General features: G+C 43.8%; 3 protein-coding genes across 3 annotated transcripts; 1 reads left to right on the forward strand and 2 right to left on the reverse strand.

The window, feature by feature from the left end:
• Positions 1-483: 483 nt before the first annotated feature.
• ccl44 (chemokine (C-C motif) ligand 44) lies at positions 484-5,143 on the reverse strand. The gene is made up of 4 exons (XM_063201174.1): positions 5,037-5,143; positions 2,654-2,783; positions 1,931-2,078; positions 484-1,107 (listed from the first exon to the last, which is right to left on the reverse strand). Exons 1-4 carry the CDS (start codon positions 5,098-5,100, stop codon positions 1,099-1,101), a joined length of 351 nt encoding a protein of 116 aa, XP_063057244.1. The 5' UTR covers positions 5,101-5,143; the 3' UTR covers positions 484-1,098.
• Positions 5,144-13,002: 7,859 nt separating this feature from the next.
• pole4 (polymerase (DNA-directed), epsilon 4, accessory subunit) lies at positions 13,003-14,009 on the reverse strand. The gene is made up of 4 exons (XM_063201173.1): positions 13,660-14,009; positions 13,446-13,530; positions 13,301-13,342; positions 13,003-13,183 (listed from the first exon to the last, which is right to left on the reverse strand). Exons 1-4 carry the CDS (start codon positions 13,897-13,899, stop codon positions 13,170-13,172), a joined length of 381 nt encoding a protein of 126 aa, XP_063057243.1. The 5' UTR covers positions 13,900-14,009; the 3' UTR covers positions 13,003-13,169.
• A 5,040-nt stretch (positions 14,010-19,049) lies between these two features.
• On the forward strand, positions 19,050-25,757 carry LOC134451541 (serine/threonine-protein kinase NIM1). The gene is made up of 4 exons (XM_063202047.1): positions 19,050-19,068; positions 19,472-19,789; positions 23,161-23,429; positions 25,005-25,757. Exons 1-4 carry the CDS (start codon positions 19,050-19,052, stop codon positions 25,755-25,757), a joined length of 1,359 nt encoding a protein of 452 aa, XP_063058117.1.
• Positions 25,758-26,571: the final 814 nt, after the last annotated feature.

Consider the following 26,571-nt stretch of genomic DNA (forward strand, 5'->3'; position numbering starts at 1 on the left):
CTAAATTACATTACATTTACTGTAGAAACAAGCCCTCTTTAACATGAATGTCTAGAAATGATAATGTACTGTCACACCGTCCAGTAATGCCGTGCTCTCAGCAACTCTGAAGAAGAAATATGGCTAGAACATCACTATACAGTTGACAGCCACTTCACATCTTTAAGGCCATGTTGGGATCATCTTCAGTTGGCTCACAGACATGTTATACTTTCTAAAAATATTGTTGGTGTCAATGTTCACAAACTTTCTTTCATATTCATGTTTTCCCCATCCAAATACCAAACTCTGTCCTGAAAATACTTCTTGGCATGTTAGATATGTTGGCCTTGGTGTAAGTATCATGTCAGTTTTATAACTAATGGATTTCCACATTCTCAAATGTCACTCAAATTTGTATCTGGCAAACACATTAGTAATGCATAAACAATTACTTCTTGTTAGGAGGAATTCTATTCATTTCTGATATAAAGAACGGGAAAACTTTTTATTAAGAAGACAAATGACATTTCAGTCACAGACACAAAGAATAACATTTGGTGTACAGTATAAAATATAGCAATTACATACAACAGGAAATGGGAGCACAGAACATTTTTTAAAGGTTACACTTTTTATATAAATGATTATCTCTTTTGTGTTTAACAGTCATGTGTCAGCCATATACGTTATTGTTATATAAACAAAGAACAAGACCGCCGCCCTCAACTCTGCGATTTTAGCATGTAACTGCCAAAACGTCATTGACCAGTTCCAGAAACAGATATTTCAGAGGCATACTTTGGCATAGTCAGTAACAGTAAGTTTGAAAGACATTCCACTACATATGAAAGCCTCGCCCTGTCTCTCGCTTCTCTCTCCCATTTTTTCCTCTGTGTGCTCTCTCTCTCTCTCTCTCTCTCTCTCTCTCTCTCTCTCTCTCTCTCTCTCTCTCTCTCTCTCTCTCTCTCTCTCTCTCTGCGGAATATCAAAGTGTTTGGTAATGGGAGCTCAGGCATCTAACGTACTGTACCTCTAAGCAGTTAGCAATGATCAATGCAGTCTGAGGACTCAGTAGACTGCTTGGTTGGAGGAATGGTTCGGATTCTGTTCAGCCCGTTATTTTGGCTACAAGGAGAGAGAAAAGCAAAAGGGGTGGAAAAAAAGATTTCATTAGAAACATGCTTGTAATATAGTAGGCCAGGCCTGCAATGGTAAAGTTTTCTAATGTGAAGCTGTGGCATGAGGGCATATGCAAAAGGAGAACAGAGAGGAGACAGCAGAACATCTGTACTGACACCTCCTCTTGTCATGCATGGGCAATGTGCAAGTAATTACATTGACAGGGAAACACACACACACACACACACACACACACACACACACACACACACACACACACACACACACACACACACACACACACACACTCACACACACACACACACACACACACACACACACACACACACACACACACACACACACACACACACACACACACACACACACACACACACACAGACAGACAGACAGACAGAAAGACGGAGGCAGATAGACAAACATGCACACACATGCATATACAGAGAGAGAGACAGAAAGACGGAGACAGGAGACAGAAGACAGACAGACATACAGACAGACATGCACACACATGTATATGCACACACACACACACACACACACACACACACACACACACACACACACACACACACACACACACACACACACACACACACACACACACACACACACACACACACACACACACACACACACACAGCTATGGGGCATGTGCGAGTGAGTGAGTTTACATCTCAGTCTTTCCATTGAGTGCTAGGGTGTGGAATGCCCGGGTGAGCGAACGAGTGGCGTGATCCTAAATGTATGTCCCGGCCTGATCCCCCACCCCACCCCAGCCCAGCCCGACCCACCCCAGCGTCCTTACCTCAGCCATGACCGGCAGGTTCATGTGTGGGTGGAGCCACATGGTCTTGTGATTCTTCATGCTCTGCCGCCGCCTCAGTTTCCGTAGTAACCTCTGCACTTTGCGCTCCCTGGGGTCAGCGCACTTCACCGCCCTCTTGGTGTACAGTCTGTTCACATAGGATTGCAACAGTTACAGAGAAGAACATGGTTTTTTCGAAAAAAAAAATGTTGACATCATCTTTCACAATTCCATTTAATTAAAAAACATGCTACAATAGGGGCATCTGTTCACAGCAATCGCCCTGGTCAGGAATGTGATGTAAACCTAGACGTGTCCCCATAAAAAATTACACACAAAAAACCTGAAAGCAGAAAGCATTCCTTTTGCACAAAACTATTTGAGGCACTGACTGGACTGGACGCAATTAAGCAAGGAGGAGGATTTTTTTTCTCTCCCTCTCCACTCCCTCCCAATAACGAGATCTGAAATAGATATAGTGTGATGCCTTGGGGGCAGTGAACGGAATATTTTCCATTTCTGGTTGGTGTGTGAGTGTGTGTGTGTGTGTGTGTGTGTGTGTGTGTGTGTCTTCTGTGTGTGTGTGTGTGTGTGTGTGTGTGTGTGTGTGTGTGTGTGTGTGTGTGTGTGTGTGTGTGTGTGTGTGTGTGTGTGTGTGTGTGTGTGTGTGTGTGATTCTGTGTGTCTGCCTGCTGCTGGCTCCTGGATGCTTGGAATACTTGCATGACTGCTTGTATGCTGCAGTCGGGCCCTTCGGTCTGCTCCTCAAACCGCAGCACGTCCTTGGTGCGCACCTTGCCCTCGGAGTACTGCATGCAGCACTGCACATCCCGCTGCATCTGCACACCTTTACCTGCTCGACAAAAACAAAACAAACACGCACATCCGTCTTGAAAAAGTTTTGGTTGCAGGACTCGCAAAGTCACATGAAAAATGAAAATATGATGAAGGGCATGCTGCCCGAAACGTCACATTAAAATAAGAGAAACGGGAGCTTGGTGAGCTGACTTTTTTTCATTTTTCACCTTTTCCTGCTCGACAAAACAAAACAAAACAAACACCCACAGACACACAAGACGTCTAGCTTATGAGCTGCATACAGTATGTGTAGCATTTAAGGCTCTTTTCCTCGGCCGGTTTTCCAGTAGGCCTACAGCTCGACACAGCGCGACTCTGTCGCCACTTTTTGCTTTTCGAGTGGGCACGAGACAGCTGAATCGAAAAGCAAAAAAGGGGGGGCAGAGTCGCGCTGTATCAAGCTATAGGCCTATCAGAAAACCGGCAGTGGAAAAGAGCCTTTAGATGAACACTACGGATGCTGCGGCTGTTTCAGTTTGAAGAGCAGTTGGAGTTCACTTCTACTTATACCCTGCAGCATGGGGGCCGCTAGAGGGGGGAAAAGTGGTACAGATTCCAAGGGCCCAAGCACTGATAGGGGCCCTTAAGGGCGCCCAAGCACTGAGAGGGGCCCTTAAGGGGGCCCAAAATTCAGATCTTTCATGGGGCCCAACATTTCTGGCAGCGCCCCTGCCCTGCAGTACCTCCACATTTAAATGCCAACTATTGCCTCAAGAAATGCAACAAAAATGTGCTTCCTATCACATAAGTTAAATGATAAATGTTCACTGCACAGCACACTACGTAGGGCACAAAGTTAAATGATAGATGTTCACTCCACAACACACTATGTAGAGCACAAGACAACGCAGTTCACAGTGTGTAGTACACTGATTTGGTCTAGAGGACAAACCTAGAGTGATGTAGTGAACATTTTGGACATTTGACTTCTGCACAGGTCAACAGTGAAGCACTACACTTCGAAACAATGGAACTCGCATCATGCACTTGCTCAGTTCTGCAAAATAAACTTTATAGTGGACACTTTGGATCCAGCCAAATGGAGTAAGATTCAGATAAATAGTCAGTATTACACCTGCAGGTGTTACAGGAGGTGTTCAAATTCACATCAATATCAGAGCTGTTGAGAAGTGGATCTCACACACACTCTAGCACCTTGCAGAAGATGTGACGCCTTTACACATAGGTGCTAAATTTGTGCAGCAGGAGTGTGTGCTGTGCTCTTTTCTGTATAATATTGCCAGATTGACAATAGGACAAACACACACACACACACACACACACACACACACACACACACACACACACACACACACACACACACACACACACACACACACACACACACACACACACACACACACACACACACACACTCCCTCTCTCTCTCTCTCTCTCTCTCTCTCTCTTTCTCTCTCTCTCTCTCTTTCTCTCTCTCTCTCTCTCTCTCTCTCTCTCTCTCTCTCTCTCCTCTCTCTCTTCTCTCTCTCACACACACACTCACACACACACACACACACACACACACACACACACACACACACACACACACACACACACACACACACACACACACACACACACACACACACCTCTATTCATGTACATCATAATGTCCAGTGACTCTGCTTACTGCTCTCTAAGCACGGCAGATAACAGAAGGTGAATGTGGTGGCAGGTAGGCTTCACTTCATCATGCAGGGATTCCACAGCTTCGGGTTACACTTTTAAAGAATGCAGTTTGAGGAAGAAGAGACTTCATGTTGTGAATGCCACCCCTCCAGAGGCTTGGACGGCTACCCTCTGCATGGCATTCTAATGTTAATTGCCCTTTATGTAGGCCGAGACTGAATTATTATGGTGGTGGGCACTGGCATGCAATCACGCATCTCTAAACAAGGTATCACAAGTATGGAGGTGCATGCGTACATCGCCACATGCTACTGTTGTGTTTTGAATACCTCCCCCCTTCTTGATTGCATGCCCATGCTGGCAGCGTGATTGCTTGGCCTGGGTCCCTCTCTCCATCTCTCTCCCTTCCCTCACAATCTGTCTCAGTAGCTCTCATTCCTATACACGCAGCCTCATACACCCTCACTTCGACATCTCTCTCGCACGCAGCAGCACTAACATCACTTCGACATCCCTCTCTCACACACACACACAAACTCAAACAACAGCAGGGTGCCAGCTGAAAAAGGCGCAACAAGGGTTTATGTTATGCAGTGCAACGCTGTGCCTTGCTTACCTTCCAGGGAGCTGAGGAGGAACGCCACCGTCAGGCAAATCACAGCTGCGCTCTGCAGATACATGGCGAGCCTGCCAGGAGGAATTAATCCACTGTGCTGTTTCTGCTGTTTCTGGCGCTCTGTCTTTTATTTCTCCTGTCTCCCTCTCTCTCTCTCTTTCTCTCCCTCCCTCATGCTCTGTTTTCCTCCCTCCCTCTCTTTTTCTCTCTCTCTCTATCTCTCGTCCTTCTTTCTCTTGCGCGCGCACACCCATTCCCTCTCCCTCTCTGTCTCTCTCAGTCACTCACTCACTCCCATACACACACACCCACATGCTCCCACACTCTCCTCTTCAACGCACCGACTCTTCGGATGGTTTCTGTATTCATACCACACCTCTGAATGATTTGCAACAGAGTCCAGAAAGTCTATAATATGAGCAACACAGCGGGACCTCTTTTTCTTGCTGCTAAAAGGTCCATTAACCACAACCCAGAAACGCACTCACTCTAGCATTCCCAGGTCTCTCAGCTCCCAGTGCTGACATACCACTGCAGGATCATTTAAAACCTGACAACCTGTTTCTGATAAGGGTGTTACACTTTGAAACCGCTGATCGCACAACAGATGGCATTACATCTATCCTGGCTGACACATATCGTGACATGATTGGCTTGCAACCATTTGCACCATTAAAAGAGGACACCTATGATGAAACTGTCAATCATTACCTGCAATTCTGTTCTGAAAGGCAAAACGGTGCACATGCACAAAGCACAAGGCATTGCTTTTCTAAAAATAAATACAATGAAAAATACAGTTCAGTTGACTAGGCCCAATTTTGTGTCAAAATGTCATGTCAGATTGTGATATCGTGCCTCATGGACTTTTATTCATGCTTTTCCACAACATCCTGGCTGCAGTATATCATAATCAAGAGATATGTTTCCTGCACGGAAACATTTACTCTATTGGATGGACTTCTTAGTATATTATGCTTCTGTTATAGTGTGCTCCAAGTCCCCCGATGACCTTTTTTTTTGCACATACCTGAAATCGTGAAATTGAAAATATGTAGTCTATGTTTTGGCAGGGCGGGGTGGGGGGTATGGAATTCATCCCTTAAAAATCAGGATGGAACTTTTCAGCTGCAAAAACATACCTTCCCCATGACCTCAATGTGCTCACAAGCCGAGCACATATCCTGCATATCTTTTTTTTTTCTTTTCTTTTTTGTTAGACGATTAGGAGCTCAAAAATACACCTACGCAGCCAGACATCAGCATGCCCACAGCTACAGCACAAAAGCAACTCTTGCGCTAATCATGTCTTTTTTTTCCCAGCAGTGGCAGGGGATATTCGAGATTACACAGGTCGATGATAAATCAGCAGTTGGAAAGGAAGCAACAGGACCAACAGGCGTCTAACATAGAGTAAGACACCTGTTAGTGTAGGCTACATTTATGGTCAACAAGACTACATGATTTCAGGCATGTGGGATAATAACATTATTTCAGAGGCACTTTTAAGTCTAGCCATCCACTAACTCACTTTCTTTTGACAGCTGGACACAAAATCTTTCAACCAGCCTATAGTAATTAACATAACCCCCATAATTAGAGATGTCACGCCAATGTTAGTTTTAACTTAAATTCGTTTTAAATCCCTGACAATTTTGATCCAACTTTTTAAAAACCAGTTGACCCTGATGGTAAGCAACTACAGTTGGCTGCCGGTTCGATTTATGACAACGCCAGGTGGGGGAGTGGATAACCAACACTCTCCCCATCCTTCATGACTGATAACCTGAGCAAGCAAGGTAGCCCACACCCCTCACATACAGCCCTGTGTGCGGGTGACACATGAATGCAATTTCATGCTGAGGTATGCTGCGTCACAATGATAGAGGGGCTTTCACACAAATCACAAGACAGAGTTATTGGCTGTCTCTGTGAAAAAGTAAGCTATGTTTTGGGTGGGCAGCCATGGACAGGCGGTTAGAGCAGTGGTTCCCGTATTGACATGCTACATTTCTGGGTACCCCCATTACACATTTTTTTCATGAATCTCTGTAAAAAAAAAAAACCCTTACAGAGCTAACTTGTAGGCTATTAAACCAATAAATATTCATGGTGGTCTAAGTTGTATGCTGTGTTTCAATCAGAATAGTTAGTAATTAGTTAGTTACAGTTATTATGTTACAATAATTAGTCATATTTATCAGGATTCATTTTCACACCTAGACATTTCAGGCGACCCCATTTGAATTCCAGGGGACCCCACATGGCGTCCTGACCCCAACGTGGAAAAACACAGGCTCATAGCCCCAGAGTTCAATTCCTGACCCGCAGGTTGATGCAGGTAGGAGAGGCTAATAAGCAGTGTTGGGAAAGTTCATTTTCTACAGGAACTAGTTCAAAGTTCAGTTCACACATTTCAAAATGAACTAGTTCGTTCATAGTTCATTATTGTTCATAGTGAATAGCTCGTTCATAATTTCCAAAAATGAAGTAGACATAGTTCTTTTTTTTAAAAAAGATTGCAAGCTATATTGTTCAATATCATTGACAAAAGCCTATACCAAACCGCAGACAGGCATTCATTTTCAATCAGAACAGTGAAAATATATGTGATAGATGTGATTTCATATTACTGGGACTCTTTTGAAATGTAGGCTATTTGGCTGGAGTTTCACCTGAACACTTAGGAGATGTGGCATCCTATTAAACGAAGGCACATGCAGTTCGTTCACTGGCACAAGATTGAAATAGTTCATAGTTCGTTCATCATCCAGTACACAGTGATAGCAGTTCAAGTTCGCCCAAATTATGAACTAGTTCATGAACTATAGTTAAACTAGTTCAGGTACAACACTGCTAACAAGTGCCCTTCCCCATCCACCTCCATGACTGTGGTACCATAAACATGATCCCATACCGCCACACTTCTCCCTTGCGGCGCCATTTGAGCTCCCCCTTTGCTTGGGTGAGGTATGCAATGCAATTTTGTTGCGTGCACCGTGTGCTGTGTCACAATGACTGTGGGAGTTTCCCAGTGGGCACATGAAGCAGGATTACATTGTATATTTCTGACTTTGATTGATACCTCTGATAATCATTGGCTAATACTGAATAAATGTAGAAACTGTTTTGGATGTAGTCACCAAATTTGAAAGCGCAAACATAGTCCATAGCATGAACAAAATTCAAAAGACACTGCACACTGCTTACTGTTCTTTTTCTAACTTTATGACTCACTGGGCGAAACGCGTTGTTCGCTCCGAAAAATAAAGTAAGAAAAAGAACAGTAAGCAGTGTGCGGTGTCTTTTGAATTTTGTTCATTGTTCACCTTTTTCTGCCTCACACCTGCACCTGCATTTCTGAGGGCTTGTGCACAAGGACTCTCTGGAACTTTGATAGTCCATAGCATATTCAAATAATTTGCACTGGTGAGGTATAAATAATGCAGTGTGCAGTGTTCACTTGTGTGCTGTGGGGTGCTGTGTCATAATGACATTGGGAGTTGGAGTTTCCCAGTTGGGCTTTCTGTCACCTTCAAATAATGAACATGTGGATTTGTATTTGCCCTTCACCACACATGGATAACCAAATGCTACTTTGTCTGAATTCAAGTCTTCAGTTGACTATAAGAACACTGAAATGTGTTCAGGAGACAAAAGCAACCCCCAAAAACATTTTTAATCTCAAGTACGAGAGACCCTGAGGGCAAATAAGTGGCATAGCTTATGTGATTACCTCAGTGCAGTAAGCCTCCTCCTCTTTAATCTAGTGTAGGTCTCATGTCAGAGCTAAAATACAGGTCTGAAACAATCATGTAATTTACTGTATATAGTATAGATAAAATGTGACAGAATGTGACAGAATGTTTGAATTAAAGTTTGCATTCAGAAATGGTGACACAAACTTGCATTCATACACAGCCAGGCCAAAAAATAAAAGCTTAAGGTGGTCAACATATTATAACAGCATGTTAGTGTGTGTGTGACTATTTTTTGGATGTGACTTTTTTGGCTAGGCTGTGTATTATAGGACGGTTTGATTCCTTTGCATGGTATTGTCCAAATTTGAGATCTGCCTGTGTGACATGTTCTCTCCATATTTCCTTTTCTTTAGATATGGTTTATTATGGTATTTTAAGTAAGGCATTTGATTTACTTCAGTGAATGTAAGGCAGGGCCGGATTAATGCACATGCTAGATATGGCTGCAGCCTAGGGGGCCCCAGTTGGTCAAAGGGGGTGAAATGTAATAAGATGTGGTATTGATAACTTTGTCTGCCATGTCAGGTAGAGTTTTAAATCTTATCAATACTCCTTTTGGGCCGGAATTATGACGCCGTCTGTGTAATTTTGTACCATAACCTGTAGCCCAAGTGTCCCGGGGCTTCTTAACCCATCCCTGATGTAAGGTGCAGTTTGGCTTTTCCCCTCCCTAATGTGCACACTAATGTCAGTGGCACAACATGGGGAGTCACAAGGCTGTAATCTTGGAAAGTAATTAAGACATGTTAGAAAGGTAATCAGCAGGCTGCAGGTAATCTTTTGCCTTGAAGTGCATGACATGTTCTCTATTGTATGTAAGCTGGTGCACATGGATGTTCTGTCCGTCAGGCTATTACGGCTCATCCAAAGTGTAAAGGCAGACATTTCTCCACTCATCAAATTTTAACTCTCCACTTATGGGTTTTCTATGTGGGACCAATCTGCTGTGCTGTGCTGTGCTGTGCTGTGCTGTGCTGTGCTGTGCTGTGCTGTGCTGTGCTGTGCTGTGCTGTGCTGTACAGACCAAATCCCCATCCCTGACTCTCACCTGTCAGTGAAGAATGTGCATTTTGAGGCCACCAGAGAATAGTGTCTGGACCAAAACCGTTCCCTAACCCTGCCCTGTTAGTGGGCATGTTTTACTTTTACACACTTATGGTGTTAATACTGACAACAAAATTGGCAAGAGTCACCCACACCTGAAAAACTGCAAACTGAAAAATATCCGCCTTTAAAATATGATGAGCGGAAAAATGCCTTGCATTCTCTGGATACCGGATGTTCCCTGTCAAAGACCTTTTTGAGAATATGGCACAGTAGCAGCGTTGTAGAATTTCCCTTGAGCTCATACTCATACCACCACAATGAGTATGAAGACGATGTTCCAAAATGCCATATTGGCATGTATTTGAAATCCTTTTTCTCTTCTTTTGAGCTGGAAGCCTAAAATACACTTTGTTACCAAAAGTATTCACTTAACCATCCAAATGATCTGTAAAAGGTGTCCTACTCACTTGGCATGGCCGTAGATGTATAAAAATCAAGCACATATGCATGCAGACTGTTTTAACATTTGTGAAAGGATGTTCTGCTCTCAGGACCTCAGTCAATTCCAGCATGGAACTGTCACAGGATGCCACCTGTGCAGCAAATCCAGTCATGACATTTCCTCACTTCTAAATATTCCACATCCAACTGTCAGCTTTCTTATAACAAAATGGAAGTTTGGGAACAGCAACTCATCCACAAAGAGGTAGGCCATGTAAACTGATGGTGAAGGGACAGCGGATGCTGAGGCGCATAGTGCAAAGAGGTCACCAACTTTTGTCAGTCAATTGCTACAGAACTCCAAACTTCATGTGATCTTCAGATTAGCCAGTGTAGTACACACAGAGCTTCATCATTCATACATCACAAAGGTCAATGCAAAGCGTCGGATGCAGAGGTGTAAAGCATGCCACCACTGGAGCAGTGGAGACCCAGTCTCTGGGGTGATGACTCACACATTTCCATCTGGCAGTCTGATGGATGAGATTTGGAGGTTGCCAGGAGAATGGTACTTTTTGGACTGCATTGTGCCAAGTATGTAATTTGGTGGAGGAGGACTTAGGGGTGGGGTCGGGGTTTTTTTTCAGGAGTTGGGCTTGGCCCCTTAGTTCCAGTGAAAGGAACGTTGAATGCTTCAGGATACCAAAATATTTTGGACAAATCCATGCTCCCAATCTTGTGGGAACAATTTGGACTAGGCCCCTCTCTCTTCCAACATGACTGTGCACCAGTGCACCAAGCAATGTCCATAAAAAAGTGTCTGGTGTGGATTTTTGACTGGCCTGTACAGAGTACAGACCCCAACCTGAACCCAATAGAATACATTTGGGATGAATTAGTGTGGAGACAGAGAGCAAGGCCTTCTCACCCATCATCAGTGTGTGACCTCAATAACACACTTTTGTAATGGCCAAAACAGAAAATCCTATAAACAGTCTCCTTGTGGAATGGAAGAAGAGTCACAAAATAGAAAAACTCTGAAAATATATATTTTTAAGTCTTCCAGAGGGATATTATGCATGCTTTTTGCACTATATTTGTGAAATAGAGGTGCGGACAAGCTAGGTTCATGTCTGAAGTGTTATGGACATGTCCACATGCATCACACCATCCACACCTAAAATTATGCAAGTGCCGCAGACAATACAACGTGTGCTTGTATGTGCAGAGGCTTGCTTGATATCACTAATGTCAGCTTCAGTTATGACCACTATCATTGGTTATGACCCATGATGCTATACGAAGACATACAGAACTATTTTTAAGAAAATTAAGTGTTTTTAATACAATGAAATGTTGGTATATTATCCTTAAGGTGATTACAAGGGTCACATATCAATAATCTCCTCCAGCTGAGTCCTTTCACCGTCCGTATTCTTCATGCAAGGTGGGGTAGTAGCACCGAGGCACAAGGACAGATGGAAGGAAGCCACTGGATTAGGACTATTGAACTAAAGCAGGGGTGGGGAAGCTATGTCTCGAGGCCCTTTTGATCTCACTAACACACTTTTGGAAGAATGGTGAAAAACTCCTATAAACACACTCCTCAACCTTGTGGAATGGAGGAAGAGTAGAGTAGAGTATATAGCGTGCCACACAATAGATCTGACAAATTCTGAAAGGTCTATAACAATTATGAAGTCTTCCAGTGGGGTATTATTATGCATGTTTTTTGCAGTATATTTGTGAATTAGAGGTGCGGACCAGCTAGGTTTATGTCAAAAGTGCTATGGACATGTCCCCACCACCCACACTTAAAATTATGCCCGTGCCGCAGACAATACAACGTGTGTTTGTACTATGTGCCAAGGCTTGATAATCAATGTCAGGAGAAAAAAAAAGAAGAATCACCGCACACTGGTGAACCTGACAAAGAGCAAGCGAAACACGTTTACAAAATTTAAAAAAGCAGCAAAACTAAATCCACAGCAGTGTGTGGTTATTTTTCTTTTTTCCCTTAAATTAGTGATGACTGTCAATCGTCAATGTCAGTTTCAGTTATGACCACTATCATGCTAGCACGATCATCACTTGCTATACGAAAACATATGGGAACTTTATTTAAAAAGACAATGAAGTGTTTTAATACAATTAAATGTTGATATATTATCCTTAAGGTGATTACAAGGGTCACAAATCAATATTAATCTCCAGCTGAGTCCTTTCACCGTCCATTTTCTTCATGCAAGGTGGTGTAGCACCGAGGCACAAGGACAGATGGAAGGAAACCACTGGATCAGGACTATTGAACTAAAGCAGGGGTGGGGGACCTATGTCGCCCTTAGGGCCATTTTATCCAACCCCCAATATAATTTTAATGTTATGCAGTTTCACATGAAATATGACATATTTTGTGAAGGAATCTTACAAAGTATATCTGCTATACAATTAAGTTATATTCAGGGGACCAAGAGAGAGAGAGGGGGGGGGGGGGTATTTTAAAGGTGGCTGCCTTCAATATAGGCCTAAAGTGCAGGGGGAAATCCTGGTTTGTGTTCATAGGACGATCCTTGGAGGAATTTGAAGTGGCCCCTGATATGAAAAAGGTTACTCACCCCTGAACTAAAGCCATGTTGTCTTCTACTATCCCATCTTACCTGTCAGTAAGATTATCTTCTGATCTAGTGGAACAAAACCAAGTAAACCAATGCAAAAGCTATTTATAAAAGTTTCAATATTTATTTAAAAAAAGAAAGTAAAGGCTACATTATACACATTTCAATATATACAACACAAGACATACTCCAGTAAAACTGTTGTGGTTGATTTTGTTCCAATGGGCCTACATCCAACCGACAGTTCTCAGATGCTGTCCATCAACATATCAATCCAAGGTACCTGTTGCAAAGAAAAAGTAACAGGCTGTAATGATTGCAGTCAGACCACTGACTGATTATTTGCAAGAAGCCTAGCATCCCAGACTTGGTTCTTTGGACAGTGGTTCTTTGACCTTACCTTCCAGAAATGCAAATTCATCAATGGCTTCGATGGCGTTGTCTGTTGGGGGAAGAAACCGGGATTTATTAACATCAGATGCAAAGGAAACGCCACCCATTCATTCACTTAGCACAAATCGAACTCTCATCAACCAACTCCTCACCTAGGTCCTTCCTTTGCAGTGTCTTCCGCTTTCCCTGCTGAGCGTACACCAGTGCATCCTTGGCTATCATTTCCACAAACAATTCCTGTTGAGAAATCCCGTCCGCAGACCATAACATTAGGTTAATTATGTAGGACAATATCATGCACGTGGCATGATAATGTGAAGTCATGATCAATCACGGTAAGATAATTAACAAAACTAGCCCACTTACGGTAGCTTTCGCGATAATAAACACAGACTCTTGGCTAGCCAACGTGACGTCTGGGTCAGCTTTCATGAGAGCTTTTATCCGAGACAAGGGCAATTTTGCCAAGCGACTTTGTGGGGCTGTTACAGCACCCGTTTGCTGTGAGTTTTCTTCCTCCCCATCTGTGCCCCTAGTCTCTTCTTCCACGATATTTGGGTCTAAATCAGAGTCTGCACCCTGTGTAGGTCCAAGAGTTGCCGCCATTCTATGCCGACGTGACGACAAAACAGCGCTGCGTAAGTTCCTGTCTCTGTCGGCGGCAACGCAAAAAGCGCAGTGTACAGTGAGGTAATGAATAGCAGTTCTAGCGCCTCTACCGGCGTATGGCTTCTGTGCAAGCCATTTTAACATTTGCCGCCAACCACTTCACAGGACCGGAGGTGTGTCAAGTTGACAGTGTCAAAGAGGGTCAAAGAAGTTACATAAGGTAGCCTAGGTAAAGGATGGGGCAATTAGGCCTCAGGCCAAAATAGAATGGACTGTTGAAGTTAATTATATCCTCAGTGGGAAGGGACTCTTTTCTGCCTGCTGTTAAACCACCTTGTGGCATTTTGTGTGCATGGCATAAAATGTTACAGGCGTGATCAAAGTCTAAATTATGAAAATAATTCAGTATGGATGGACCACAGTGTATGGCCTGGTTATATTGTTATGCTGGCTATAGGCCTACCCATGCAGAGACCTCTCTTCGGGGGCGTGGGGCGTGGCTAATTTTAGGGCAGTCATGGGTAAGCGCCGGTTAGGGTGTCAGGCTTGTAGCCCAAAGGTTGCCGGTTCGACTCCCGACCCGCCAGGTTGGTGGGGGGAGTAATTAACCAGTGCTCTCCCCCATCCTCATCCATGACTGAGGTACCCTCAGCATGGTATCGTGGCAACGGTCGCGTCACACTGCTCCCTTGGGGCGCCATTTGGGGCTGCCCTCTTGCATGGGCGAGGCATTAATGCAATTTCGTTGTGTGCAGTGTGCAGTGAGCACTTTTGTGCTGTGGAGTGCTGTGTCACAATGACAATGGGAGTTGGAGTTTCCCAGTTGGGCTTTCACTTTCAATGCAATATACAAAAGGCCAGGGTGCGATTTTGTCGGAAAATCAGAAGAGGGGATATGTTCATTACAATATCAATGGATTTACATTAAATGTGCCAAAAAATAATGTATAAAAAGTGGAAATAGCAAAACCAGAAGGGAGGACATTCCCCCCATCCCCCCTACAAACCGTGCCCAACAATAGGCTATATCTGTAAGGCTACATGAAGTTAATAAATACATTTAACTTGTAGGCCTTATGCCTTTATCTTGTGCATTTTGAAGGTTGTAGACCAACACATCATGCAACCCTTTTGTACAGTTAGATCTCAATCTCACTGTAGGCTACAAAAATGTCAGTTTGACCGGGTTTCTACAATTATTTTATCTGTGGAAAACCTACCACCAAAACAAAAATTACAGTAAATCACTCATGTATGGTGACTCCGGTGTCTTTTACTCTGTTGCTCCTCTACTCCACAAGCTTGTTAGTGCTGGAACGCACTGTATTTCCATGGCGGTGCAGGGTAAGGTGGGGCCGCCCCACTGGCCGCTGATATTAATACGGGCACCTAATTGGATTAAGCCGCGGTGATCTTCAGTGCACACACCCAGACTAAGACAGTCCTTGGTGAGTGCACACCAACTGCCTTGAGCAGAGGATGAAAGATCTGCCACCACCAGGTACAGTAACTGACTCTTCTTTTGCATGTTTCGCTTCTACTTTGATACTTGTTAAGGTTTAATATCACTTTTATGTAGCCTAGAGAAGTGTGTTGATGATAAAGAACTCGAAAAAATGGGTTATCAGTGTATAATTTCTACACCTGACCTGGTATGAGCGGCTGTGTTGGTCACAGTTTTCATTCCAATAGACTTTGCTTATTTACTGTAAATTGACATTGGAAAAAAAAGACTGAATCAAAAGTTGCGCTTGTGTTATCCTTTGTGGATCATGTAATATATCATGCATACAACATGTTGTTAATCAATGTTGAACAGATGCTGTCAGCACTCTAATTGGAGGCCTACAGTACAATTGCATGAAAGTTGCATGTAGTAGGCTATATGCTAACATGTGCATTCATTTAATGTTGTGTGCTATTAGATGTGAGGTAAGCAATGCATCTCCAAAGTTGTTATTTGTTATATAACATGTTGTTAAACAGATAGCCTACTGTCAGCACACTACAGTAGAGGCCTACAGTACAATTGCATGAAAGTTGCATACACTATATACTTGCATGTGAATTTATTTAATTTTGTGTGCAATGAGATGTGAGGTAAGCATCTGCAAATGTGTGGCGAAAAAACAGCTTGTTAGAAAAGTGATGAATGATCTGATGCCTTTGAAGTCATGAATGAGCTAGCGGGATGTCCCCCATGTGGTTCCAGGGGATTTGCCAAGCAGTATTTTCTCCCCGTCCTGTCCTGAATCGGGAACTAACCTCTTGTGTAATCCTTGTCAGTATTTTTGTCCTGGCCTGGCCCTGATGGGCTAAAAACAACCAACGACTTTCCATTACTCTTACAGAAACAAAACTATGGTTAGGAACAGTCATAGGTTTTTATACAACCATGAATGACTGTGAAAAAAAAAATCTTGTGGTTATTTTGTATTTTAAATGGTTGTGTTAATGTGTGCGAAAGCGCATGCACATGCACAGCACAGCACAGCACACAGCACTTACATAAGTTTACATTATGCTAAGACACATAATCTCACCTGTACATTATATTTAGACTAGACTTTCACACATCAAATTTTTAGTGCTTGTGGTCAATTTAGTGGGTAGAATACATGGATCATTTCACGTGAAATCAGACACTTTGGGACCCGACCGACACAGATTTCAATCATACTTGCTGTGATTGTTTAGTAGCAAGGTAGCACCCCAGAACTGCATTTGTGTGAATCTGACACTAATATTAAGGGAGAAGCAGACTAGCAAAGGTTTACATATGAGGGTAGGACACTATGCATTCAGCCTTGATTATATCAGTCAGTGTAAGTCACAAAAGGATGTCCGTGGTGTTATTTGAAAGCTCTTTTCTGGCTCTAAATTAGACAAACAGCATGGAATACAACAACCCTCGGAATAGCAATTATCATAAATTGAAAAATTAAAAATTGAATATAAAAAAAACATATATTTTAAAATGCTCAGTTCCTTGTCTAAACATAGCCTGCAATGTCATGAACAAAACCTGAAATGCTGGTGTTTGGTTCTCTATTAATTTAAGAGATAATGGGACTCAAAAATATGGCATCATACAAATCACCTAGTAATAATACGGAAATACCATAGTAATATCACATGACAGCATGTCTATCGGAATATATGAAGGATGGAGATGGTCCATGAGGATGCAGGAAGTTCAGTTTCACCTCTCCAGTGCTCGTCATAGATTCCTCAACACATGCTAGCCACTATTTGCCATCATATACAGCTACAATATACCCTTTGATGCTTGAACATTTAGAAAATTCCTTTACTGAGCTTATTGTTTCAACCCTGCCTTCTCTGAATGCTTAAAAAGGTCTAGCTTCCACTGTGTCCATTGACAATGGGCAGAAGCCGTGTAGTTTTTGAGTACCTGGAATAGGGACCGACGAGGGTGCAGGGCCCACCGGGAAAATGCCCGTTATGCCAGATGGCCAGTCCAGCCCTGTCCCTGACACTACCCATTATCCATTATCTCTGAAATGAATAAAGAACCAAACACCCCATTGTCAGGTGTTGTTTATGACCTTACAGGCTATGTTTAGACAAGAAACCAGCCATTTAAAATAGTTTTTTGGATATTCAATTTTTAAATTTTCAATGTATCATAATTCATATTCTGAAGGTTGTTGTATTCCATGCTGTTTGTGTAATTTGTAGAGCCAGAAAAGAGCTTTCAAGTAACACCTCAGACATCCTTTTGTGACTTACACTGACTTATACAATCAGGGCTGAATGCATAGTGTCCCACCCTCATATGTAGACCTTTGCTAGTCTGTTTCTCCCTTAATGTTGGTGTCAGATTCACACAAATGCAGTTCTGGGGTGCTACCTTGCTACTAAACAGGCACAGCAAGTATGATTGAAATCCGTTTCGGTCGGGTCCCAAAATGTCTGATTTCACGTGAAATGACCCACATCAACTCTTGTCTGGTCAATTCACACTTTAAAATCACCACTCGGCGCAATCTTAAAAAAATATTAGGAAAACATGAAGCTTGTGAGTTATTTCTTCATATTGGGTTAAAAATAACCTTTTGTTGGCTGGTGAATTGTCCCTGTAAGTCCATGCGACTAATACACCTTAGGGGTCTGTCAGGATGCCAGAGAGAACGGGGTGGTGTGGCACGCTAGCAAGGCTGAACTGTGGGTACAAAAACGGCTAGGGCATTTTTGCCTGGATCAGCCCATTATTAGTCTATGATAAGTATTAAGAATGGCCCAGTCCATTATATTAAAGATGGACCGATGGGCTGCCCTATCTATTTGGTGGGCCAGTCTCTAAGTGGAAATAAACATCAACCACAGCAAAAACAACAGCATCGGCCACTGAGGACTGTTGGCCCACTGGGAAAATGCCCTGTATGCCAGATCACTTGTCCAGCCGTGCACGGTAGTTGCCAGTAAATATGCACAGAGAGAAATCTTTCTGATGTCACATAAATTGGGTATTTTTTTACTTGCCTTGAAAGGCATGAAATTGCATGTCTAGCATGCAGCACATTGTGTTCTGTGTAAATATTTTATATTGGCCATGTTTCTTTTTTGTTTTTTACAGTTTAAGGAGCAAACTCCATTGCTCTCACAGGCCATGTTCCATTGAAATATGCTGTTTCATAGAAATTACCTAAGCTTACCCTTAACATAGCCCTAACCCTAACCCTAACACTGACCAGGAGCGGTTTGTTGCACAGCTTGACGCGTAGGCCATATCGACAGTAGGACACATGTATTTTCATTGTTGTGTTATGAAAGATTGGAGACAAACCCCGGTCTACTCTGTTTCATGTCACCACTGACCTCACACCTCTCCTGAGGTTCAATCATCTGTGGCGGCCGGGTACGTCTAATCCCCCAGCATATAATACAGCTGTCTTGTTGCGCTACTGCTGTGTGCGCAATCTGTTCTCATGCGATCAGGTCACTGTGCTGAGGCATGCATAAGCTGATGAGACGTCAGATCAGAGCAGAGGAGAGGGAGAAAGTGCTTATGCCATCCTTCAAGTCTATATTGGTTAGTTTGATTTACTATAAAATGTGCTGAGAGGAAATGGTTTCTTAAAAGGATACAGCAAGGAAATATCAGGGAGGCGACAATGAGTACTATGTCTGCTCATCTCAGAGGTGAGTTATGTATGAGAGTATGAGCAATGTGTGGCTCAGAGATAATCTAGGGTATTAACCGATCATTATCTAAACAGTCAGAGACTAGTGCATTGCAGTGTTTATTTTTATGGCTTGCTGTGTTTTTGTGACATACTAATGCCTGATGATACAAGGTCATGAAGGATCAATCTTTTGAGATCTCAAGGTGTGGACACCAATCTGTTTTATTTCATGCACTTTTGTGGGAGTGAATAGCTTGTAAACAAATGTGTCACTATATGTTGTATAATATATACTCAGACATAGTTTGTACAATTCTACATTCAAACACTGTTTGGCCTGTAACTGACTTTATTTGCATCCATTTACATGCATGCATACATTTATCACCCTATTCTGTCATTCACTTGTGTCTCTGCAGGTCTGACACTGAAGAAATCATGGTCAATGCTGCATCGGAGTAAGAAGAAGTCCAAGGAGGAGAAGGAGAAGAAAGAAAGAGAGGAGATGGTGGAGACCAAGGCCAAGCCTGTGCCGGTGCAGAAGCCACCGCCTCTGACGGCTGAGCAGAGGACGAAGCAGACGCCCATCGAGAGGGTCATCTATGACATGGCCTACAACGAGCGCGTGGTCAACGACCTCATCCTGGGACGCCGGATATCCTTCTACGAGCTCCGTGGAGAAGTGGGCACGGGCAACTTTGCTCATGTCAAACTAGGGATTCACGTCCTGACAAAAGGTGAGGAAAAATATTTTGGGGGCCTTTTATGCATTTGTTGTGAAAGGACAGTGAATGAAAAATACCTGCACACTTTTTTTCTTCTTTTAATGGTCAGCCTGAGCCCTACTAGAATGAAAGATTGGCCATTAAAAGAAGGGAAAACAGATTTAAGTGTGGAGACATTTTTCTTTCAGTTTGAGTTTTTGTTTTGCAACTTTTAATCATGAATGCAGTGTAATTTGTTTTAATAAAGAGTATTTGTGAAAGGACAGTGGAATTATGACAAGAAAGTGAGTGAGAGAGAGACATGGTGTAGGGTGGGGAGAAATGACTCAGGTCGGATGTTATGGGAGCATTAATGAAGTGTGCCACGGCAGCGGCACCCCCAGGCTTGTTTCATATTTTTGGTATTTATTATTCTACAAAATTGGTTGGGAAGCTTAATAATAATTTAGGAGTCAGTCTGGTGTTCAGGAGGTCTCTTGGATATAATCTTTGAGGAATTGGTTTCAGGTTCAGCTCTCCTGTTCAGGTCTCCTCTAGTAGGAAACATGTGGGTGGGAATTTCCCATATCCCATACCCTTAAGCAAAACCTCCATTGCTTGGGATGAAAATAGCATCATCTGATTGTAATGCATCCCTGAGATGCAATTTTCATTTATTCAAGAAGGGAAACAGCCCTGACACAGGTTAGAGAGAGAGAGAGATTGTGCTCCTCTACCTCAGACCTCTGGGGAATGCACTCTGAATGCCAGAATCTAATAAGTGGTCTCACCGAGTAAACAAGGCCCTAATCACCTGAAATTCCAAGGACCCCCCCTTGGTGTATTGTAAGATATTTAACAGACCCTTTTTCATTTGTTTGGAGGAACACTTCGGATGTACTGGAAAAAGTAATGTGGGGGGTATCGGGCTTATTCAGATATGTTCAGCACACATTTCTTCAGACTCCAATAAAGCTAGTAGGGGAATGCCACAAATGATGCTGTTCCTACTGCTACTCTTGACCTCCCAGTGTGCGTTGTGTCCTCTCTCCCTCTGCCCCCCAACTCTCTCCATGCTCCACATCTCACATCACAGATAGGGCAGTCATGGGTAAGCGGTTAGGGCATCAGACTTGTAGCCCAAAGGTTGCCGGTTTGACTCCCGGCCCGCTAGGTTGGTGGGGAGAGTAATTAACCAGTGCTCTCCCCGATCCTCCTCCATAACCAAGGTACCCTGAGCATGGTACCGTCCCGCCGCACTGCTCAGTTACGGACGCCATTGAGGCCAAGGCAAGGCAAGGCAAGTTTATTTATATAGCGCATTTCATACACAGGTGCAACTCTATGTGCTTCACAAAGTTAACAAATGTAAAAAGAAAGGAAACAGGGAAGACAGAAGAAAATAAATTAGAGTCAAAGAACATTTAAAACATTAAGATAAAACATAAGGTAAAATAATGATGATAATAATAATAACAACAACAACAACAACAACAACAACAACAACAACAACAACAACAACAACAACAACAATAATAATAATAATAATAATAATAATAATAATAATAATAAAAAACAAAATAAACATAAAAATAAAAAAATAAGAATTTAAGCTAGGGGAAAGCATCTGAGAACAGCTTTGTCTTGAGTCTAGATTTAAAGCTATCAATAGTGGGTGCATTTTTTACGTCATCTGGAAGCTGGTTTCAAAGCTTTGAAGCATAGAAGCTAAAGGCTGCCTCTCCACACTTTGTTTTGACTTTAGAAATCACCAGTAAATTCTTCGCCGTTGACCTTAGTGACCTGGTTGGTGCATACAGCTGAAACATATCCAGTAGATATGTGGGTCCCATTCCATTTAAAGATTTAAACACAACTAGCATTGCCTTAAAATCAATTCTGTAGCTTACTGGGAGCCAATGCAGTGATCTTAAAATTGGAGCAATGTGGTCAAACTTCCTTGTTTTTGTAAGAACCCTTGCTGCTGCATTTTTTGGGGAGGCCTGTAAAAAGACTGTTACAGTAATCAACCTTACTAGAAATGAAGGCATGTATTAGCTTCTCCAGATCATGTTTAGACATAAGGCCCCTACATTTAGAGACGTTTTTTATGTGATAAAATGCAGACTTAGTAATAGCTTTCATGTGACTGTTGAAGTTTAGGTCACTGTCAATGAGGACCCCAAGATTTTTAACTGTGTCCCTTGCTTTCAGTCCCTTCGTTTCAAGGATAGTAGCAATCTTTTGTCTCTCCTCTCTTTTCCCAAATATAATTACTTCAGTTTTATCTGTGTTCAGCTGGAGGAAATTGTGAGACATCCATTTGTTAATTTGGTCCATGCAATGATGGAGTGATTCAAGGGGGTGTAGTCATTGGGGGACATAGATAAGTACAGTTGGGTATCATCCGCATAGCTATGGTAATTAGCCAGGAGTTATTCTCGATAATGTGTCCCAGTGGCAGCATATACAGATTGAACAGTAGTGGTCCCAGACCCCACAGTTCAGAGACATCGGTGATGAGGTATGTCTTCCAATGGCGACAAAAAACGTCTTTGTTGTAAGTATGATTTTAACCAGTTGATCACTATGCCTGTAAAGCCAACCCAGTGTTCCAGTCTATGTAGTAGTATGGCATGGTCAACTGTGTCGAAAGCGGCACTTAAGTCAAGTAGCACCAAGACGGATGATTTGCCAGCATCAGAATTCAATCTTATGTCATTCTAGAGCTATTTCAGTGCTGTGGTAGGCACGGAAACCTGATTGAAACTTATCAAGGTAGCTATTAGACATTAGAAAGGCAGTTAATTGGTTAAAAAAAAATTCTCTATTATTTTACCCATGAATGGTAGATTGGATATGGGCCTATAGTTGTTTAGTACCAGTGCATCCAGGTTGTTCTTTTTCAGTAAGGGTTTCACAACTGCTTCTTTCAGACAGCCTGGGAATATGCCTGTTTGTAGTGAGGTGTTGATGATCTGAAGTACATCTGGTGATATTAGATGTAAGATGGATTTGAAGAAGGCTGTTGGTAGAACATCTAAGTCAGATGTAGAGGAGCTAAGAATGTCCACATCAACTAAATGAAAATTTCTCATGAGGTTAAGATTTAACTTCACCGTAGCAAGTTGGTCCGAATCATGGGCCGGTTGCACTTGTGTGAGTATGTTTGTACGTACTTTTTCAATCTTTCCTTTGAAAAAGGATGCGAACTCATTGCATTTGCTGACTGAGAGGAACTCAGAGGGCATTGATCAGAGGGCTGCCCCCTTGCACGGGTGAGGCATGAATGCAATGTTGTTGTGTGCATTGTGCACTTGTGTGTTGTGTCACAATGACAATGGGAGTTGGAGTTTCTCAGTTGGGCTTTCACTTAACTTCATCATCTTCATCCATCAATGCAGAAAGGGTGGCCGTGAAAATCCTGGACAAGAACCGTCTGGACAAGAAGGCGCAGGCTCTGTTCACCTCGGAGATCAGCTGCATGGAGAAGGTGTCGCACCCCAACATCGTGCGGCTGTACGAGGTGCTGGAGACCAGCAAGCGGCTGTACCTGGCCATGGAGTACGGCAGCGGAGGAGACCTCTACTCCCGCATCTCCACCAGGGGGCGACTGCCAGACCTGGAGAGCAAGCTGGTGTTCGCTCAGATCATCTCGGCCATCAAGCACATGGTTAGCACGCAGGCACAGTACTTACTTACTGTATATATAAACAGGGGTTATATTGGGCCATGGCCAGGCCTGAACTGGTAATCTGGCACACAGGGCATTTCCCGGTGGACGGAAAGTCTATAGGGGCCGATGCTGGTCAGGATTTTAGTAGGCCTGCACACACACACACACACACACACACACACACACACACACACACACACACACACACACACACACACACACACACACACACTAGGCATGCATGCATACACACCACACGCACGCATGCGCGCGCACACACCCACCCACACACACATACTTGCTTATACACTTGCTTATACTGTTTGTCCATGTCTGTCTATCGTTAGCAGGTCTGTCTATCTTTTAGTTTGACTGCACTTTCTCAGCTTTTGCATTTGGCCAGTCATCTGTGACACTGTGTATTACTAACTTAGCAGAAACTTTCATACCGAAGCAGGGGGCCACACAAAAACTACAATAACAATGAGCACGGACATGCAGTCTGTGTTTCCACAATCAATTTGACACAGTTACTCCCTTGTGGCCAGATTTGTTCAGTATGTGTCCCACTAAAAGCAAGTGTTTATATGCACAGATTCTGGTTCTGAATCATGGTATCTCAATTAACTTTCTATGGAGTAGATAACTTACCGTATACTGTACATGCTTAAGTTTTGGAGGCCCTAAGCATAACTGGTCAGGAGCCCCCCTCATAATTAACTAATAATAATAATCCATTAACTAATACATCTATGTTTCGTACTCTCCTTATGTCTAGTGGCGGCCCTGCTTTCATAACAAAACAGTAGGCCACAGAAAAAAACTAGAATGATAACAACATATCCAGTCTCATGAGCAGCAAATGGCTGTCAGGGGTGGAGTACCCCAGCCCGCACCCCGCATACAGCCTGACCCCGGCACACCTTTACTTGTGGAGGGTCTCAGCGCCTCCAACGTCGTATGGCTTCCGTGCAAGCCATTTTAACAGTTACCGCCAACCTCTTCAGAGGACAGGAGGTGTGTCAAGTTGACAGTGTCAATATAAGAGGCGAGGGTCAAAGAAGTTACATAAGGTAGCCTAGGTAAAGTACAGTAGCCTATGAGACAATTAGGCCTCAGGCCAAAATAGAATGGACTGTTTAACTTGCTTAAACCTTCAGTAGGAACTCCTTCCTACCGGCTGTTAAAATACCTTGTGGCATTTTGTGTGCCAATGCTTTTTGACCAGAATTATTCAATGTGTCCCATGAAAAGCAAGTGTGTTTGTGTCAGAAATTAATAGTATAAAAATCACAGTAGCTCACTGAGGAATGTACAGTATATGGGTATAGATGAAGTTCAAATGTAATGTGTTGTATGTGAGTATGTCAGCAATGACTCGATTAGTCGACTTTAATTGATTGATATGTTAATCGATTTTAAAAAATCAATCGCAATTAATTGCAGAATGGTGAGAGACCCAGGTGAAATGACCATGTGAAGAGGGGGGAAATGCCGCTTATCAATTAATCTTAAGTCAATCGATAAGGTCAATCAAGTAACAATTATTGTATGTATTTCCTTTCCCGGCAGCACGAGAACAACATCGTCCACCGGGACCTGAAGGCGGAGAACATCTTCTACACCACCAGCTACTGCATCAAGGTGGGTGACTTTGGCTTCAGCACCGTCACCACGCCGGCCGACACCCTGACGACCTTCTGCGGCTCGCCGCCCTACGCCGCGCCCGAGCTCTTCAAGGACAAGGGCTACGTGGGCCAGCACGTGGACGTCTGGGCGCTGGGCATCCTGCTCTTCTTCATGGTGACCGCCACCATGCCCTTCTCCGCCGACAACCTGAGCCGCCTCAAGCGCGTCATCCTGCACGGCGCCTACGCCATCCCGCCGCACGTGCCCGAGCCCTGCCAGCACGTCATCAAGGGCATGCTGCGCCAGGTGGCCGGCGACCGCACCTCCATCGCCCAGATCATGAGCAGCGACTGGCTGTCGGGCGTGGAGTACCCCAGCCCGCACCCCGTGTACAGCCTGACCCCGGCGCACCTCGCCGAGGGCGCCAGCGCCAACACCCTGTCGGTGGAGGAGAGGGAGGTGCGGCTGGCACTGGCCGACCTGGGCATCACCACCCAGCACCTGCAGAACAACGGCATGGACTCGCGCAGCCCCGTCACGGGCACCTACCGCATCCTGGTGCACCGCGTTCAGAAGAGGAGGACGGTGGAGGCGGTGGGCTACACCACGCAGTACCCCGACGAGCTCCAGGGCAGGAACTCTCTGGGCAACGTGCCATTTAGACACAACCCTTCCTCCGTCTGTATAATCCTGTAGTGTAGTGAGGGAGGGAGGGTGGGAGGAGGCAGTGAGGCCTCTCTCTTTGGACACCTGCGGAATGGGAACATACAGTACGTAACAGGATTTGGAAAACACAGGTGCAGCTGCCAACTTGCAAATGACTGGAAAGACAGGGGTGGAAGTGAAGCGATGCTGGGTTGGCCGCAGGACCGGGTTTTACCTGTAGGCATACTGGGCAACTGCCTAGGACCCCAACTAAATATGCCCTCTTTATGTAACCGAGGTGTTCCTGCACAGTCCACCCCCCTTGGGGCCTTGAATTCGCCACCTCGTCAACGCATCGGTTTGGGCATGGGAGTAACAGCACAATACCGCTGAGCTAAAGGACCAGTCCGACAGCCCAACGCTACCGATACTCTATGAGGCTTCGGGAGGGAGGTTCATTAACGGTCCACGCCACACTCTGCTAATTGGCCTCCATTACATGGCCCCAACAGTCAGTCCCTGCCATGCTAAATTCCAGCAAAAATAATCCACTAGGGCCCCATGTCTTTATCTTGTCAAGGGCCCCCAAATGAGATAGAAACACTGCTGGCTGAGAATATGAGGCATTCTTCTTAAGGAACTTTACAGCTACCAAAGGGTGGTAGCTGGTTAAAAGCTCAAGCTGGTATGAACAAGGCCAAAAGACCTACATCGACATGCAAACACACCAACAAATTAAACCTGTTTCCGACCAACGGGCCAACTGAAACACTGTAGAGTCGCTGGCTGCACTTGACAGAAATGTGGGTGGAGTGGATGTGCGAACAGTAATTGACACATCCTCAGGCATGGCTGAGGTTCCCCT

This window comes from Engraulis encrasicolus, chromosome 6 (assembly GCF_034702125.1).
Source record: "Engraulis encrasicolus isolate BLACKSEA-1 chromosome 6, IST_EnEncr_1.0, whole genome shotgun sequence".
Lineage (NCBI taxonomy): Eukaryota > Metazoa > Chordata > Actinopteri > Clupeiformes > Engraulidae > Engraulis > Engraulis encrasicolus.

Bases quoted from the DNA above. Each gene is read 5' to 3' on its own strand.
- ccl44 (XM_063201174.1), bottom strand. From the start codon at position 5,100: ATGTATCTGCAGAGCGCAGCTGTGATTTGCCTGACGGTGGCGTTCCTC. The intron at 2,784-5,036 runs GTAAGCAAGGCA...TTTGTCGAGCAG, and splicing joins CCTCCTCAGCTCCCTGGAAG to GTAAAGGTGTGCAGATGCAG. The intron at 2,079-2,653 runs GCAAGTATTCCA...CTATGTGAACAG, and splicing joins TGCAGCATACAAGCAGTCAT to ACTGTACACCAAGAGGGCGG.
- pole4 (XM_063201173.1), bottom strand. From the start codon at position 13,899: ATGGCGGCAACTCTTGGACCTACACAGGGTGCAGACTCTGATTTAGAC. The intron at 13,531-13,659 runs GTAAGTGGGCTA...ATTTCTCAACAG, and splicing joins TTATTATCGCGAAAGCTACC to GAATTGTTTGTGGAAATGAT. The intron at 13,343-13,445 runs GTGAGGAGTTGG...TTCCCCCAACAG, and splicing joins ACTGCAAAGGAAGGACCTAG to ACAACGCCATCGAAGCCATT.
- LOC134451541 (XM_063202047.1), top strand. The intron at 19,790-23,160 runs GTGAGGAAAAAT...CCATCAATGCAG, and splicing joins GATTCACGTCCTGACAAAAG to AAAGGGTGGCCGTGAAAATC. The intron at 23,430-25,004 runs GTTAGCACGCAG...CTTTCCCGGCAG, and splicing joins TCTCGGCCATCAAGCACATG to CACGAGAACAACATCGTCCA.